General features: G+C 44.5%; 2 protein-coding genes across 2 annotated transcripts; both read left to right on the top strand.

Annotated features, from left to right (window-relative positions):
* The first annotated feature begins 3,239 nt into the window (after positions 1-3,239).
* LOC127778335 (signal peptidase complex-like protein DTM1) lies at positions 3,240-7,069 on the top strand. The gene is made up of 2 exons (XM_052304921.1): positions 3,240-3,728; positions 6,603-7,069. Exons 1-2 carry the CDS (start codon positions 3,478-3,480, stop codon positions 6,688-6,690), a joined length of 339 nt encoding a protein of 112 aa, XP_052160881.1. The 5' UTR covers positions 3,240-3,477; the 3' UTR covers positions 6,691-7,069.
* Positions 7,070-8,241: 1,172 nt separating this feature from the next.
* Positions 8,242-15,544, top strand: LOC127780779 (uncharacterized). The gene is made up of 5 exons (XM_052307748.1): positions 8,242-9,055; positions 14,422-14,514; positions 14,595-14,662; positions 14,769-14,907; positions 15,157-15,544. Exons 1-5 carry the CDS (start codon positions 8,378-8,380, stop codon positions 15,160-15,162), a joined length of 984 nt encoding a protein of 327 aa, XP_052163708.1. The 5' UTR covers positions 8,242-8,377; the 3' UTR covers positions 15,163-15,544.
* Positions 15,545-15,559: the final 15 nt, after the last annotated feature.

Raw genomic sequence — 15,559 nt, 5'->3', positions numbered from 1 at the left:
GTCGGCAAATTAGATGTACTCTTAAGTGACTTGGCTGATGTTTACTCACCAAAAATGAAAAACCCTTTGGAACAAATTAGATGTACTCTTAAGTGACTTGGCTGATGTTTACTCTTAAGTCGGCAAATTAGATGTACTTTATTGCGTACAATGTTTCCTCACAAGTTATGCTGGAGACTTTGGAGCACAATTCTTGTTGTCGTGTTTGGATGGTGGAGTGACAATGAAATGCTACTATTAAGGGTTTTGCTATTATCTTTCAAAAAATATATTTTTTTCTCATTACTTGCCATCCTTGCAGACAGGTAGGGGTGGTAAAACCGAATCAAACTTACCGAAACTAAATGTTTGGTCAAGTGTTTTCATTTTAACTTTCCCAACTCATCTCCCTCATTTTCTATGCACACGCTTTTCAAACTGCTAAACGGTGTGTTTTTACAAAAGTTTTCTATACGAAAGTTGCTTTAAAAAATATATTAATCTGTTTTTTAAAAAATAGTTAATACTTAATCGTGCAATAATATGTGTTTCGTTTTACGTGCCGGGGAGGAGGGTCCCCGAACACAGCCTAGAGGATAGAACTGCTATGAATCTTAGTGAATTGGCATGTTATATACTAGTATTTGCTATTTATTTGTCAAAATATGTCCTAACAGAGATATGGCGGCTATAATTTTATTGTGGTTAATTTGTTTTATCTTTTTATCTCATAAAACTATCACATATTTCGGTCATGACCGAAGGCCGAACTAAATTAACCAAAACTCAATTGCTTGCTTTTGAGGTTTTTTCAATATATTTCGACCTCAATTTTAGATGACCAAATATACTCAAAGACTAAAAGACAAAACTTATTTTTCTTAAGTCAAACTGGATGGTCGCCGCTACGGATAGGTAAAAAAACGAAGGGTTTTCACTAAGGTTGTGTTCTTTCTCCAACTTTTCTAACTCACATATCTTGTTTTTCACGCGCGCATTTTTCAAACTGCTAAACAGTGTATTTTTTTAAAAAAAATTATATACAAAAGTTGCTTTGAAAAATTATATTAATTCATTTTTTGAAAAAAAATAAATATTTAATTAATCATAAGAAAATGCGTCACACTGTTTTACGTGTGCGGGAGGTGTGCTCCTATCCTCACCTCCCAAAAACAGTCTAAAACATCATGTAAAAGTTAGGGGTCGGTCAGGGTCGGATGTTTAAAACTGTGTGCTGTTCCATAGTATCATACTCCTATGTTCCTTTCCTATTTGGACAACAGATGAATCATAACATTGACTTATGATTTTGAGATCTCTCCCAAACACCCCCATAGTCAAAGACTACAGAGCATTTACCTGCCTACGAAGGTTGGCATGCTTTGGTCAAAGCCATTGCATGTACTATACTCAAGCTACAATAGATAGCACGCCGTACACATTCTTAATGCCGATTTGGAAGGATATACTTAATTTGTGTGTTGCGACTAGCAAACAACCAAGGGGATTAGTCAGATGATCGGTCCCATTACTGTTTTCAGTTAGTTCAAACAGATTTCCTCATCAACTATACACCATTTTGTTTATGGGGTTGTTCAGATTGCAGACAAAATAAATCTTACCAAAATTTAGTATTGTCAAAATTTTAACAATATTGTCCAATTTTAACAAGATTTCTTATGTATTTACCAAAGTTTAGTAAAAAAAATTAAATGGATGCACATTTTTAAAAACTTGACCAAAACTTGGTATTGTTTGAAATAACATCAATCTGAACAACCCCCAGCTCGGAGTAGAGACCAAAGTGGAATAGTGGATCCTTACCCCTTACTTTTTTTTAGGGGGATTATTCAATTTAATTCATTTCACCTGCGTATTTAAATGTCAAAGTTAGGAGGTTGGCAGTTGTTGGCATCTCTACAAACCTAAACCTAACACTCACAATGGCTAGAGCCTAGAGACCCGAGCTGGATTGAAAAGGACAAGGCTCAACGAAATTATCACGTGTGTCACTATAATGTAGTCTTCTTATTCCAAATTTAGTTGATTTTTATCATTTTGTTAACTTTTACCAAATGGTACACGCCCTCCGTTCCTTTTGAATCGACACTATTGACCGGCCGGCCAATTTTATCTTTGATAAGTAAAATCTTTTAAATTACAATGTTTCAATTAATGCAAGTAGAATATATAATTATATTTACCACGATAAGTACTTTGATAATACAACATGTTATCTGGTGTCTAAGTAAAATGAAACAGAGGGAGTATCTTAGGAATGCTAAAACTCCTCCCGGAAAAAAAATCCAAGACACTTTTCACAATGTTATTACACTCCCACGAACAAAGTTGACATATCTTACTCTGCGTGATACTGTATAAGTAAATGACATCAAAGCCATTTGATCTACTTCCTCTCTTTCATTAGCATCAATATAAATGTGGGAAATGCTAGAATGACTTACGTTGTGAAACGGAGAGAGTATTTCTTAGTTTGTTATGCACAAGTTAATTTTCAAAACACCAAATATTACATCGATCTATATCGTAGGGATTAATTTGGAAGCCATTTCACGTTCGAATCTTATGTCAGCCAGCTTAACTCATGCTTAGCAACTTGACTTCTTCAATACCAGAGGGATTAAGAAGCGATTCCACGGTTTGAAACTTTGAATCTTCCAGCCACAGACGGATTAACGTCTGCTTAGCAGTTACCTCCCGTTTTGTTCTTGACATCTCCCGTCTAATAAGTTCATTCTTGACATCTCCCATTTATCTTAAAATAAGTTTATTGTTCAATAATTCTAGCATCGAAGTTTATAAAAATAAAAAATAACTATATCGAGAGTAAATATAAAATGAAAAATAGTTATATTGATATTTGATAAAGTAATACTCCCTCCGCTTAACCATGTAAGTCATTCTAACATTTCGTACATTCATATTGATGTTAATGAATTTAGACATATATATCTATTTAGATTTATTAATATCAATATGGATGTGGAAAATATTAGAATGAATTACATTTGTGAAACGGAGGAAGTACCAGTATTTTATTCTTTTATTGATATAACTAAGATGTGTGAAAAATGAACTTTGACACGGAGAAAGTAACAACTTCATTGACCAGCTTGATCATTAAGGGCGGCATGGCCAGCAGCTGGTCCACGGAGGGTGGGACCGCCCTGTCAGTCTGACACCACCCTCACGATAAAAAGGGCAAGACCGAGTCCATGTCGCTCGCTTGGTGAGCCACCCTTCCTACTTTGCCCCCACCACCGAGCCTCCCTGAGCAGTGAAACCGCGGCGCGCGGCGGGCGGCGGCGTCGGCGTCGGCGGCGGCGGCGAGGGCGTAGAGATCGTGCGCGCGCGCGCGCGGAGGCGTAGCCGCGGAGTCGCTCTTTCCTCGTCCTGCCTCGCGACTCGGCTCCGCGAAGCTTCGAGGAGGAGGAGGAGGAGGAGGAGTACGACGGGGTGGGAGCGGCGGTGGGTGGGATGGGGAGGGACGAGATGCTGCGGCGGAGCCTGGTGGCGCTAGCGGCGGCGGTGGTGGTGACGGGGGTGGTGACGGCGTCGGTGCGGAAGGCGGCGGCGACGTACGGGTTCGGAATCCTGGCCATCGCGGGCGTGCTGCTCCCCGACTGGGAGTTCTTCGACCGCGACTACTCCCAGTGGCTCACCCCGATGCCGGCCTCCCGCCGCACGGCCGCCGAAGCCGCCGCGGATCGCGAGCACGACGTCTGGAAGTAAGCCCTCCTCCCTCCTCCTTCCCCTCTCCTGCTCCTTCTGTCTTTCGGTTTGCTTTGCCTGGAGTTGGTTGGCTGGCGTTCATGGGGGGATCGGGTGCTAGCGGATAGGATATCGCTGTATTTTACAATTTGTTGAGGCAAATATCGCTTGTTTTGGGAAATTTTCTGTGCTAGTTTCGATTTTAGAGAGCAAATTTCCGTTCGCTGATGGCCGAATTGGGTTCTCGACACGGAAGGACGAGGAAATTGATGCAGTTTCAGGTTTCTCTTGATCAATACCAACTTACCAATTCTAGTGGGTATTGGCAAAAGTTCTGTCTATTTTGTTTTCTACTACTGGATTGGTCATGCGTGTTCTTGATCTCTCCGTGATTTATCACTTATCACGTCAAACTGCGATTGAGAATTATAGGATTGATGATACAGTGCCTGATTGGAGAAAGGAAATCGGATTTGCTCTGGACCTCTCTGTACAAAACACGGTCTCCAGTATGCAACGCCATTTTAATGGACACTGGCAAGCCTTAACTAGTTTAGTTGCAGAATTATAGGGCAGCTGGTGGGTGGTCCTGATGCTTTTAATACTGCTATGGAATGCAAAGTTTCACTGGCTTATTAACTGTGTTCTTTAGGGCAGCTGGAAGTTGGTTTGTGGTTGTGCCGCTTCTAGCTTTTAGAACTCTCGAATTGAGTAAAGGAAGTGTGGAAAATAAGTAATAGGAGCTGTTGATGCTTAGCACACCAGTGGAATTGTCCGTGCTTTGAGTACCGGATTTGGTTTATGAACTGGTATCACCTTTCTGGACAATTTGCACTTGCTTTTAATTCTTTTCTCTCTAATTTATGCACTTCCAGAGGTTGCTTATCAGCTTGTCATTTCCCAAAGGTGGATGGAGAAACCAGTTTGTTTGTTGAAGAGAAAAAAAAGGGTTCTCTACAGTTTGCCCTGAGCTCTATGTGCATTTGTTTTGCTGAAAATGGTGGGAAACAAAAGACTGGCTGGTTTTCTAGCGTTTAGGTGCTAACTCCTGCCCGTGTGAGCCCCCCTGGGATGCTGTAGCAAAGCGCTAGTGTAGCTGCGTAGCGTGTGAGGGCAACTTCCAGCCTGCCTCGAGTTCCTTAGTTAGCAGGTTGTTGCATGGGATATGATCATATGCAGTTGGAATCTGCCCGAAAATATATTAAGAGGAGCAGTATGCTAAATTGTGATTTAGGAAGGAGCAAACAGAGTTTTTGGAATTTAACCTCTCCTTTTCCTTTACAATTGTGATCTGGCTGCCTCATGGTGCCATCAGCCCATCACACCAGTTCGGTGTAAAACTGTAGACACCTAAAATTGACCGGTGTCCAAATCTAGCTCCTGGGTTTTGTACGTTTGTGATGGTGCTGGTGTGCTCGGTCCTGGCCTCCTAGGGCAGGGGAGTGCTGAGACTGAGAGAAACAAGTGCTAACTCAGATAGTACATTGTTGACAATTTCGTGTTAATTAGTTTGCCTTTTTGACAGATCGAAGTTGGCTGTCAATCGCTACATTTTATTGAACTATCAATTTTATCCAAATGAGTATGTACCAGGATTTCTATGAACAGTGTAGTTTAATTTGTTGTTTGACTCTGGTTTTTTGTTTGATCATTCAAGCCTGCATGTTTGATCATTTTGGTCCAAAGGTTGTAGATATAGAAGTCATTCTGATTTAGGGTTTAGACTTATCTTTTAATGTCTGGAAACTGACTTATAAAATGAATTGCGACTGTTTAGTTGTCAACTTAAATTGGTAGTGTTTCATTGCAAGCAGAATAGCAATTACTTTTGAACATTTCAAAACTTGTGCTTTTGTTTTATGTTTTCTGTTCGGGGTTCAAATTTTGGTCCAAGATTGTAGATATAGAAGTATATAGAAGTCATTCTGATTTAGGGTTTAGACTTATCTTTTAACGTCTTGAAATTGACTCATAAAATGAATTACGACTGTTTAGTTGTCAACTTAACTTGGTAGCGTTTCATCGCAAGCAGAATAGCAATTACCTGTGAACATTTCAAACTTTGTGCTTTTGTTTTCTGAAAAGCTTGTTGGTAAGTGATAGAAACTGGAAATCAAACTCTTTTTACTTGCAGTGTTTTGGCTTTGACAAGTAGCAAATGGCATATAGCAATTGAGATCTGACATTTGAAACCACACTAACCTTTGGTTTAGTAGATTGCGTCTGTGGCGTTTTTTCCCCAAGTTTTGTTTTCAGCAAAATACAATAGGGAGTCTTGTTTCTTTCCTGAAGATAGCTTGGAGCACTATATATTACTCCACTTTATCTGTCCGTTCTTATTCTATTTGTTTCTGCGACCACCTGTGCATTTTCTAACTGAGGTTTTTGTACCCCACACATATACTAGTGCTCATGTTTTAACCAGTGACCTGCTGCAAATACCTAACAATGCATTAGATCCAGTAGTGGACTAGTGGCAGTCAGAAGGTTTTATAATTTTGAATTGCCTCATAAATTTTTGCGATAAATTCACTTCAATCTCTTCTATACATAATTCTTGGCCATAAATCCTGACATTGCTAAGACAATTGCCAAGAAACCAGCTGTAAATCTCTCGCTGAGTGTATTGTAGTAATAAATTCTAAGGTACTAATAACACTGTAAGTTGCCAGATCACAACAGACTACCCTGGCAGCACTGCCAACCGAACTCACAAGAATAGCATTTTATTGGTGAAGCTGTCTACTCACTGTACACTTTCCTCTAACAAAAGCTTCACTATGCTTAGACAGTTAATTCCATTGTCCTAGATCAACTGCTGATTTAGCTTCATATAACTGTGCTATTAATCAGAAAACTGACTGACCATGTTTTTATCTTCTCCCCTGCAGATTTAAGCCCTATCCCCTAAGGATGGCTATGCTTACGACAATCTATGGGTTTGGCCTTTACAAGTGGTGGATGTACGTATCTAGCTAGTGGAATCCACCTTCCTCTCCGCCTTTGCTCTCATGTATGGATTAGAAGTTTTTGGGAGAGTACCATCATCACATTGCCATTCTTGGCCATTTATATTGCCTGATTTTATTATACACTGCCAATACGAAACGTCTAATGGGGATTGGGGAACAGTCCCCATCACAGGTTGATGTCTGTAACTAATGGAGGTTTGTAATGGGCAAATGCCACTCTCAGCTCAGCTCAGCTCAATATTCCTAGCCCTATTTTCTTCTTCGTTTTTCTCCTCTCCTCCCCTTGATCTCAGTAGCGCGTCTTGTTTTGATACAGAGAGCACTATGAAAATGTTCTTTGCACAGAATGAATGGTTTATCTGATACAGTAGTCTCATGTTTTATCAGACACTCTTGTTATTCACCAGTATATCGCCCATCACTGTGCGTTACTACTTAGTTACTACTTACAACTAACAACAGCTCCTTTGGTTGGATAAACAAGTGCGTGTTGATCCCTTGCTACTCGTGGTTCGCATGACCAGGGTTGAACGGCTTGTTCAACGTGATGCCAGGCTTATTTCTGGTGTGATTGTACTTTCCCTCCAGCTGATATGAGCGTGAAGTTTGATCTTCTGATAGTTTCTAGCGGTCTAGCAGGTGTCAAGCCTGGGCAGCCAGATTGGGAACTTTTTAACTTACTTTCCTGTAACTTGTGTCACTAACATATAAATTCTTTTATCTAACAAATCCATATATTAGCGAGGAAAGTAAATGAGAAGATCCTCTTCCCAGGGAAGTTCCTCTGGCGGTCTGGCCTCAGGCTCAGGGTAGCCCTGTCATTTAGACGAACAGCCCCATCGTTTATATATATCTAATAAGAGAAAAAACGAAATGGGTATTTTTGCAAATGAAAGATAATTTGTGAATAAATTTTTTATATACATGTTCTTAATGGTCTAAGACGAATAGCCCCATCGTTTAGCAAATAAGAGAAAAAAACAAAATGGGTATATTTGCAAATGAAAAAAAAAGTGAATAAAACTTTTATATACGTGTATTTGATGATCTAAAAGTAAAGGGTGAAAAATAAACTACGATTAATAAAATCCTAAAATCAACTTTAAATTTAAAATTAAAATTCAAAAATTTTGGCTGAGAAAGGATGAGGCCTGAAGTCCACCGAGAGAAACAAGCAGCTTACCGCTTGCGGCTCCGTCGACGGCCGCCGGCGCCTCTGCGTAGAGGGGGAAAAATGATGAAACGAAATGGCGTCTCAAAGATTCAAGAACCGCGACACGCGTGGCGGCACGTGGCGCGCGCGCGCTGCCCACACAACCCCACGAGTACGAGTGGGCGTCTTCTCCGCGGCTCCGCATCGAGGAGCAGTGGGTTCCTTTGGATTCGACGATTCGAGTGGGCCGCCGGCTTTTGTAGCACTAGTTTCTGTCTGCCCAAAAAAAAAAAAAAACGCCACGTCCCGACGCGCCGACCTCCATCCTGTGACCATCCCACGTCATACACACGGTGATTGGCTCTGTTAAAACCGTAATAAAGCAGCTTAACCACCCAGACAATGACGAGCACTAATCTCATTCTCATCTAAGCAAGTGCCATTCTCTTCTCTTCTCGCACTCGCGCTGCACCACCACCACCACCACGCTTGGGCGGCCAAATTTAGCCGCGCAACTCTCGCCGGCGGTCGGCGGCGAGCAATGCCACCCCCACCTCCGCCGGCCGCGGCCATCGGGAGGAGGTCGTCCATCCTCAGCTTCGCGGCAGCGCGGGACCGCTGCTTCAGCCGCCGCTTCCTCAGGGCCGGCCTCCGCCCGCTCGCCATCCCGCTCCCCACCGGAGTCGACGACGACGCGGGCACCACCGTGCACGTCTGGGTCCCCGCCAACCCGCCGCGGAACCCGCTCCTCCTCCTCCACGGCTTCGGCGCCTCCGCCACGTGGCAGTGGGCGCCCTACCTCCGCCCCCTCATCGCCGCGGGCTACGACCCCATCGTCCCCGACCTCCTCTTCTTCGGCGCCTCCTACACCCGCCTCGCCGACCGCTCCGAAGCCTTCCAGGCGCGCTCGATCAAGGCGGCCATGGACGCGATCGGGGTCGCCAGGTTCGGCCTGGTCGGGGTCAGCTATGGGGGATTCGTGGGCTACAGGATGGCGGCCATGTACCCGGACGCGGTGGAGAGGGTGGTGCTGGTGTGCGCGGGGGTTTGCCTGGAGGAGAAGGACCTGGCCGGTGGGCTGTTCCCGGTGGCCGGCGTCGGGGAGGCGGCGGACCTGCTCGTGCCGCGGCGGCCGGAGGAGGTGCGGCGCCTCGTCAGGCTCACATTCGTGCGGCCACCCTGCATTATGCCCTCCTGCTTCCTCTGGGATTACATTAAGGTTAGGCCGCTTCGTTTTTTATCTTTGAGATTTCTTTTTAAAATTGGTTCGGAATCAATCCCTGGATTACATTGCTATCGGGCATTAGATGAAGTTATAGAATCACAAGAGGGGAAAAAAAATTTAGGCACTTCTAGAATGCTGTGCTCTCTACAGTTGTTAGGGAATTATGCCGAATTCTATTCCATATAGAAGTATACAAAGTAGCATCTTACATCTGTGTTAGGCTAATTTTGCTGATTAGCCATCGAGGCATCTCGTGATCATCTCACGATCACGAGGCTAATCTTGTTTTTGCACGCCATTACGAGGGATGCTTGGAGGCAAAAGTGTATTGAACCGAAATGGCAAGGGGATAAATGCAGTTTGTCTTTTGTGGCGAGAACATCTCACTTAATGTATTAATATTACCATCCTTATGATGGACTAATGGACACCAACTCACTGAATGTCCTCTATGTGGCTAGTTTAATACATGCTTAGATTTGATTGAGCCAACAGAGCCTCAAAATATTTACACTTGTCAGTAGCTTAACAGAAACATATTGTCATTTTCGCTTTGTCTTGTCCGTTTGCTTAAATATGTACATAGTTTGCAAATGTGGAGAACAGTGGAAACACTTGCATGTGTAGGGCCAGGGTAGTGACAACTCGATTTTTTCAAAAACTAACAGAGCACTTGATTTGATACTGCATTTTAGTAGGCCCACCAGTTCTTTGCTTACCCATGTACATTCAAGTATCTGTTGTGTATACTTCAGACACTGACTAAGGCTGCGTTCGTTGTGATGAGTTCTGGGGGATTGGGTGAGAAAAGGACATCGTATTCCGCGTGCACGCTTCCCAAACTACTAAACGGTGTATTTTTTGCAAAAATTTTCTATAGGAAAGTTGCTTTAAAAAATCATATTAATCCATTTTTAAAATTTAAAATAGTTAATACTCAATTAATCATGTGCTAATGGCTCACCTCGTTTTGCGTATCTTCCCAATCTTCTCAATCCCCCTCTCTTCAAACTCACCCTAAGTTTTCTTTGTAGTTCCTGTTAGTGTTTTGCCCTCAATAAATATACTTGTACCCAGACTACCGAAATGCGAACATATTTTGGACTTAATAAATTGCAACTGGATTTTGCTAGCAGTTGGGAGTTCATTTGACCATGCAACCATTTCCTTCTCTTTAGTAATGGCAAATGCAGCTCAAAAGAGTGGAAATTGTTTCAAGTAAAATATGGCTTGGTTGAGAACATTTTATCTAATTTCACCCAGTTATCCTGGGTATTCATTCATGTGCTGCTCAAGAATGTTGGCTGATGCTAGCAGGAAAAGAAGAGAAACAAGTTTTTCTGGTGTTGGGGAGAATTCAATACCAGGTTGGATAGATTGTTTAGCATCGTTATACTAGTGGGATGTTGTCACGCCCAAAAATTTACGAACCATAATTTCTAAGCTGAATGTGCATTAAATCCCTGTCCAGGACCAGTCAGGGTACACAAACGACAATTGTTGACATACAGATCCACGTCTTACAAAAATACAAAAGATTACAAATGCAGCGGAAAAGGATAAAAGCGAGCTAAGCCTGAAGACTTGACTCCTGCAGCGAGGCGACTCCATTCCACAGACATCCTTGACGGCAGCGACGAAACCAACTTCATCGAGACATCTCCAACTGAGAAGAACTTCAACTCTGGGGTGGGGGAAAAGATAGCAAGACTGAGTACTACCCACTGTACTCAGCAAGTCATACCGGAAGAGAAGGTATGATGCAGGGTATAACCAAAGGAGGCTAGAGGTTCATTTGCATAAAGCTAGCATTTAAAAGCAGCAGTTGAAAGCAGTAAAACAGTTGTAGCAATTAATCAATATTAACCAATCACTATCCAACGCTACACCACATTGCAACAGGCCTAACCAACCACCTGAACTACACCAGTTCATTAAGCTAAACTAGGGGTGAGACTAATCACGGTGAATCTGGTTGACCGCCCGTAACCGCGGGCACGGCTATTCGAATAGTTTTACTCTGATCAGAGGTGTACAATTGTACCCACAAGACGCAGCCCCACGACACGTTACCGTGCGCCGACATGCCACCACGACATACCGGAAAGAGGCCGTGACAGGACCCTTCGCATAACCCCCTCTAACCGATCGCACCACACCTTAGGGTTCGCCCCTGTCCCTAGCAGGCAACGGGCAGCCCCCCTTTTGTACCACGGTGAATCCGGAAGCCGATCAACCGGACACCCCGGCCGACCCAACTCCATCACGCCCACCCTCGCCTGGGTACGTCGATTAGAGGAAAGCTACACTACAAGCCCAGCCGTTGCCCACGCTGGCTTGTGGTAAGTACGATAAATTCTTCCAGGGCATCCCGTGAACCGGTCCTTAATCGCCATGGGCACGACTAGCAAAACCATGCACCCACAGCCCACCATGTAGTGTATTTTAATTAACTAACACCCTTGCGGTGGCACTAATCCAAAGCTATTGCCAATAATCAAAGTCTATGCATTAATGTGATTCCCCCATTGTGTACTAGTTGAACTAAGCATGGCTAAGCATTCCCTAAACCAACATCTAAGCATCTTAATACCCAAGTTATCAATGGCATAAGGTAAACAAGATATGGTTGAGTAGTAGGACCCATCCCACATGATATTGTAAAACAATGCAATACTTAATAGAAATGCGGGACATTTGTAAATTGGGTACAATATGATCAATCGTAATGCATGGCTTGCTTTGCTCTCGCACTGATTAGACCACAGCAACGTCTTTGAGAAACCGCGGATCGACGAAACGACCGAAATCTATGCGACAAACAAAGCACACAAGCAAAACAGGCTATAAGACTACTGAAACAGGAAACAAAACCATTTTTAATGGATTCTACGCATTTTTATGAATTTACTGAGACTTGAATGGACTTAATCGGAGCTCGGATGAATTAGATATGAATTTTAGAAGATTATCTGTGTTTATTACTATAAAAGAAAAGACTTACTGAGTTTTATTGCGCAATAAAGGATCCCGGATGACGTCAGCAAAGGGGGGGGGGCGGCGCCGACGTGCGGGACCCCCCCGGCAGCAGCTCAAGGGGGAGGAGGTGGCACTGGTTGGTGGGTGGGCCCCACCGGGCAGTGGCTCAAGGGGAGGGGGAGACGCCCGGTCGGCTCGGCTCGGCTTCAAACCAGCTGGCCGGTTAGGCGATGCGGCGGCGGCGAGCGGCCACCGACGGCGGCGACCGACGGCGCGGGAGACGGCGGTGGTCGGCAAGGAGATGGCGGCACACGGCCAAAGCGGCGGCGCGGACAGGAGGCGGCGACGCACACGGGGAAGGAGGAGTAAAAGAGGGGGAGGGAGTCCTCACCAGGGATTCGGCCGGCGTGGGTGAAGACGACGGCGGACGGCGGCGGCAAGCGGCGGACGGCGGGGCGCGCGGGATGGACGAGACGGGCCTCGATCTCGCGAGGCCAACGGCAGCAACGGAGCGGCGCGGCGACGGCACTAGCGACGACTAGCAGCGGTAGGCGGCGGCGCGTGGGGAGAGCGGTGCGGCGGCGGCGCGCGGCAAGCGAGCGGCGGCCGGGATAGCTCCCGCGACGGCGAAGCTAGCAGCGGTGGCGGCTTGGCACGGCGGCGGCTATAGTGGCGGCGGTGCACGGCCGGAGGCGGCGGCAAGTGGCGGCGCTAGCGGCGAACGGCGCGGCGGCGTTAGAGAGCGCGAGAGGAGACGGCGAGCGCGGAAAAAGAGAGAGGGAGACACGGGGAGCGTTTTATAGGGGCTCGGGAGGGGCGGACGTGGCCGGGGGCAGCCGGATTTCTCGCCGACGACGTGGGAGGTGGAGAGAGAGAGTGGGGGGGGGGATTCGAATTGAATCCCGCCCTTGCGGGCGCACGCGCGTGGGCAGGAGAAGGCGGGGCGTGGGGGCGGCGACGTGGGGGGCGTGTGGGCGTGGAGTGGGGCGCGGATGCGGAGGAAACGACGGCGTGGGCGGCGGTTTCGGCGGCGGCGCTGCCGTCGGCTGGAGGTGGAAGAAGGGGCCGATAGGTGGGCCCCACCTGTCGGTGACCCGGAGAGAGGAGGGAGGGAGTGGGCCGGCCCAGCAAGGAGGAAGGGCGCGGGAGGAAGTGGGCCAACGGCCCAACAAGAGGAAAAAGGGAGGAAAAAGGAAGAAAAAGAAGAGAAAAGGAAAAAAAGGATTTTCCAGGGATTATTTATTGCACTTTGCTTATTTTAATTGGTTAAAATTATTTCCAAGGCTCTGAAAATTCCACTAAAAATCCTGTTAGCATATTTTGACATGTAGAATCCAAGAAAAATTCCACATGCCGATTCCGATTATTATTTGCATTTATTAATTTAGGGATTCAACTCTAGGTTAAATTAAACAATTTCTTCGGGCGATTTATTTAACAAATTTTAAAGCAAGGAGGGGAACTTCAGGGCGTGACAGATGTTCATCCATGTGATCAACTGCAAACATTATGAAATGTGTTAATTTACAAATTAAAGATGGGACTTCTAAAAGAAATGCTTTGATCTTATTAGACACTCCCTAAATGACGGGTAACATTCAAGGATACAGTCTTGTGAAATACAGAAATCATCAACCTCCTGGGTCAAAAAGGAATTAGAAAACTGAATTTGTAAACAAAAGAGTGAACGATTATGAAGATGAGGTTCATTATCTTTTGAAAGAATGATTCTCGCCCACATGCTGAACTTGTTAATTGAACCTGATTACTGGCATACATGGGGCATAATGTATACTGGAAGTTGCTCCAAGGTTTGCTTGGAGTTTGTGTTTTAGCCACCGCAGTTTTTTCTAAGCTTCAAGTTTTTAATTTGGCCTTTTCTCTCTTCCCCTGGCATAAGCCGGTATGGCTGATTGCGTTGTGTAACTATAACTCCTTTCTTCTAATGTATTGACGTGCAATCCTTTTGCGCGTTCGCGAAAAAGGGATGAAGGTTTGCTTGATCTGTAACAAGAGCCAACTCGACTTTAGTAAAGCTTGAAACATCTCAAATTTTGTTCTTTGTAATGCTTTACATATTATGGATTATTGAAGACATAGAAGGCAGGCATTTGCATATACAATTGAGTATTTTGAAAATCAGCTTATCTTTTTTTAGTAGCAAAATACCCAAAAATTGAGTATTTTGAAGAGCTCTTGCTCAGTTACTTTCATCAGATGATATGTTTTTCAAGAATATTCATGGAATAATCAGTGATTTGGGCGCTCTCTCCATAGTGATTTGAGTAGCACATAAACCACAATAAATAGTGTACTGGGCTTGGATTATGTACAGGAAAAAGAAATTGAGTTACATATGTTGCTTTTTTTGTATGTATCAGGTAATGGGCTCGGATTATATCCAAGAAAAAACTGAGTTATTATATGCTTTGATTAGTGAAAGGCAGCTTTCAGATCTTCCAATAATTAGCCAGGTACCAATTAGTATGTGATTAAACTCTACTACACTTACATCTGAAACATTTGAAGATGGTTTCTTTCTCACTTAATGCAGCCAGCGCTCATAGTTTGGGGGGAGCGGGATAAGGTATTCCCCATGGAGTTGGCTCATAGACTGAAGAGGTTTGCTATCGCTACCTTCAATTTGAAACACAAATTTTCTCCATGGAGTACACAAAGAATAGGATCGATTGGCAGAGTAATGATATTGACTTTAACATATTGACAGACATCTAGGTGAGAGTTCTCGATTAGTAGTGATAAGAAATGCTGGGCATGCGGTCAACCTTGAGAAGCCCAAGGATGTGTGCAGGAACATCATTGAGTTTTTCCAAGAGGGAGTCACCGAACCTTTGAACGATGAGAAGGTATGCAATAATGCAAACTTTGGGCATTTGTAGGACATCAACCTTTTTATAAGACAACCAACACATGAATACAATAGCTTGGTTGAATGTGCATGATTTCAGCGTTTTTTTGGGAATAGTCATTATCGAGCAGTTTTCATAGCATTACTGAAACGGACATTTGCAACCAAACTTGCGGTTTCGCAAACTGCATATGTGTCATGATACGATTTCTGGGTGATCTCTCATGTTCCTTGATCCGTTTCGCAGGTGTAGCTTCCGTCGACGGCAGATAGGTCTCTCCTCGTGAGCATCTTCGTGTGGTACTGGTACACAAACTGGTAAAGGCTTGCACCATCCAACAAATCCATCCTCGACTATCTGGTGTATCTTCTGGCACGGTGCAACCCCGAGCGGTGTGAAGAAGAATCGAGTTTCGGAAAGCAAACGGCTGCCAGTCAATCGTGCCTGTGCCATCTCTCTCTCTCTTACCGTGTAAAATTAACTTAATTAGGTATTTCGGCCAGTTTGTGATCCTCTTGTTCACGCAAGCATGCATGATGCAACAGAGGATCACCCAGTTAGGCAGGCCGAGATGTGGAAGCCGTTAAATTGATTGATTTTGGCAATAAAGTGAAACAGCCCGAAGCGTCTGCAAGTACACGGCCGCAGC

The sequence above is a fragment of the Oryza glaberrima genome, chromosome 7, assembly GCF_000147395.1.
Source record: "Oryza glaberrima chromosome 7, OglaRS2, whole genome shotgun sequence".
Lineage (NCBI taxonomy): Eukaryota > Viridiplantae > Streptophyta > Magnoliopsida > Poales > Poaceae > Oryza > Oryza glaberrima.
Note: the sequence above shows the minus strand (reverse complement) of the source record. Positions and strands in the feature narration are given on the sequence as shown.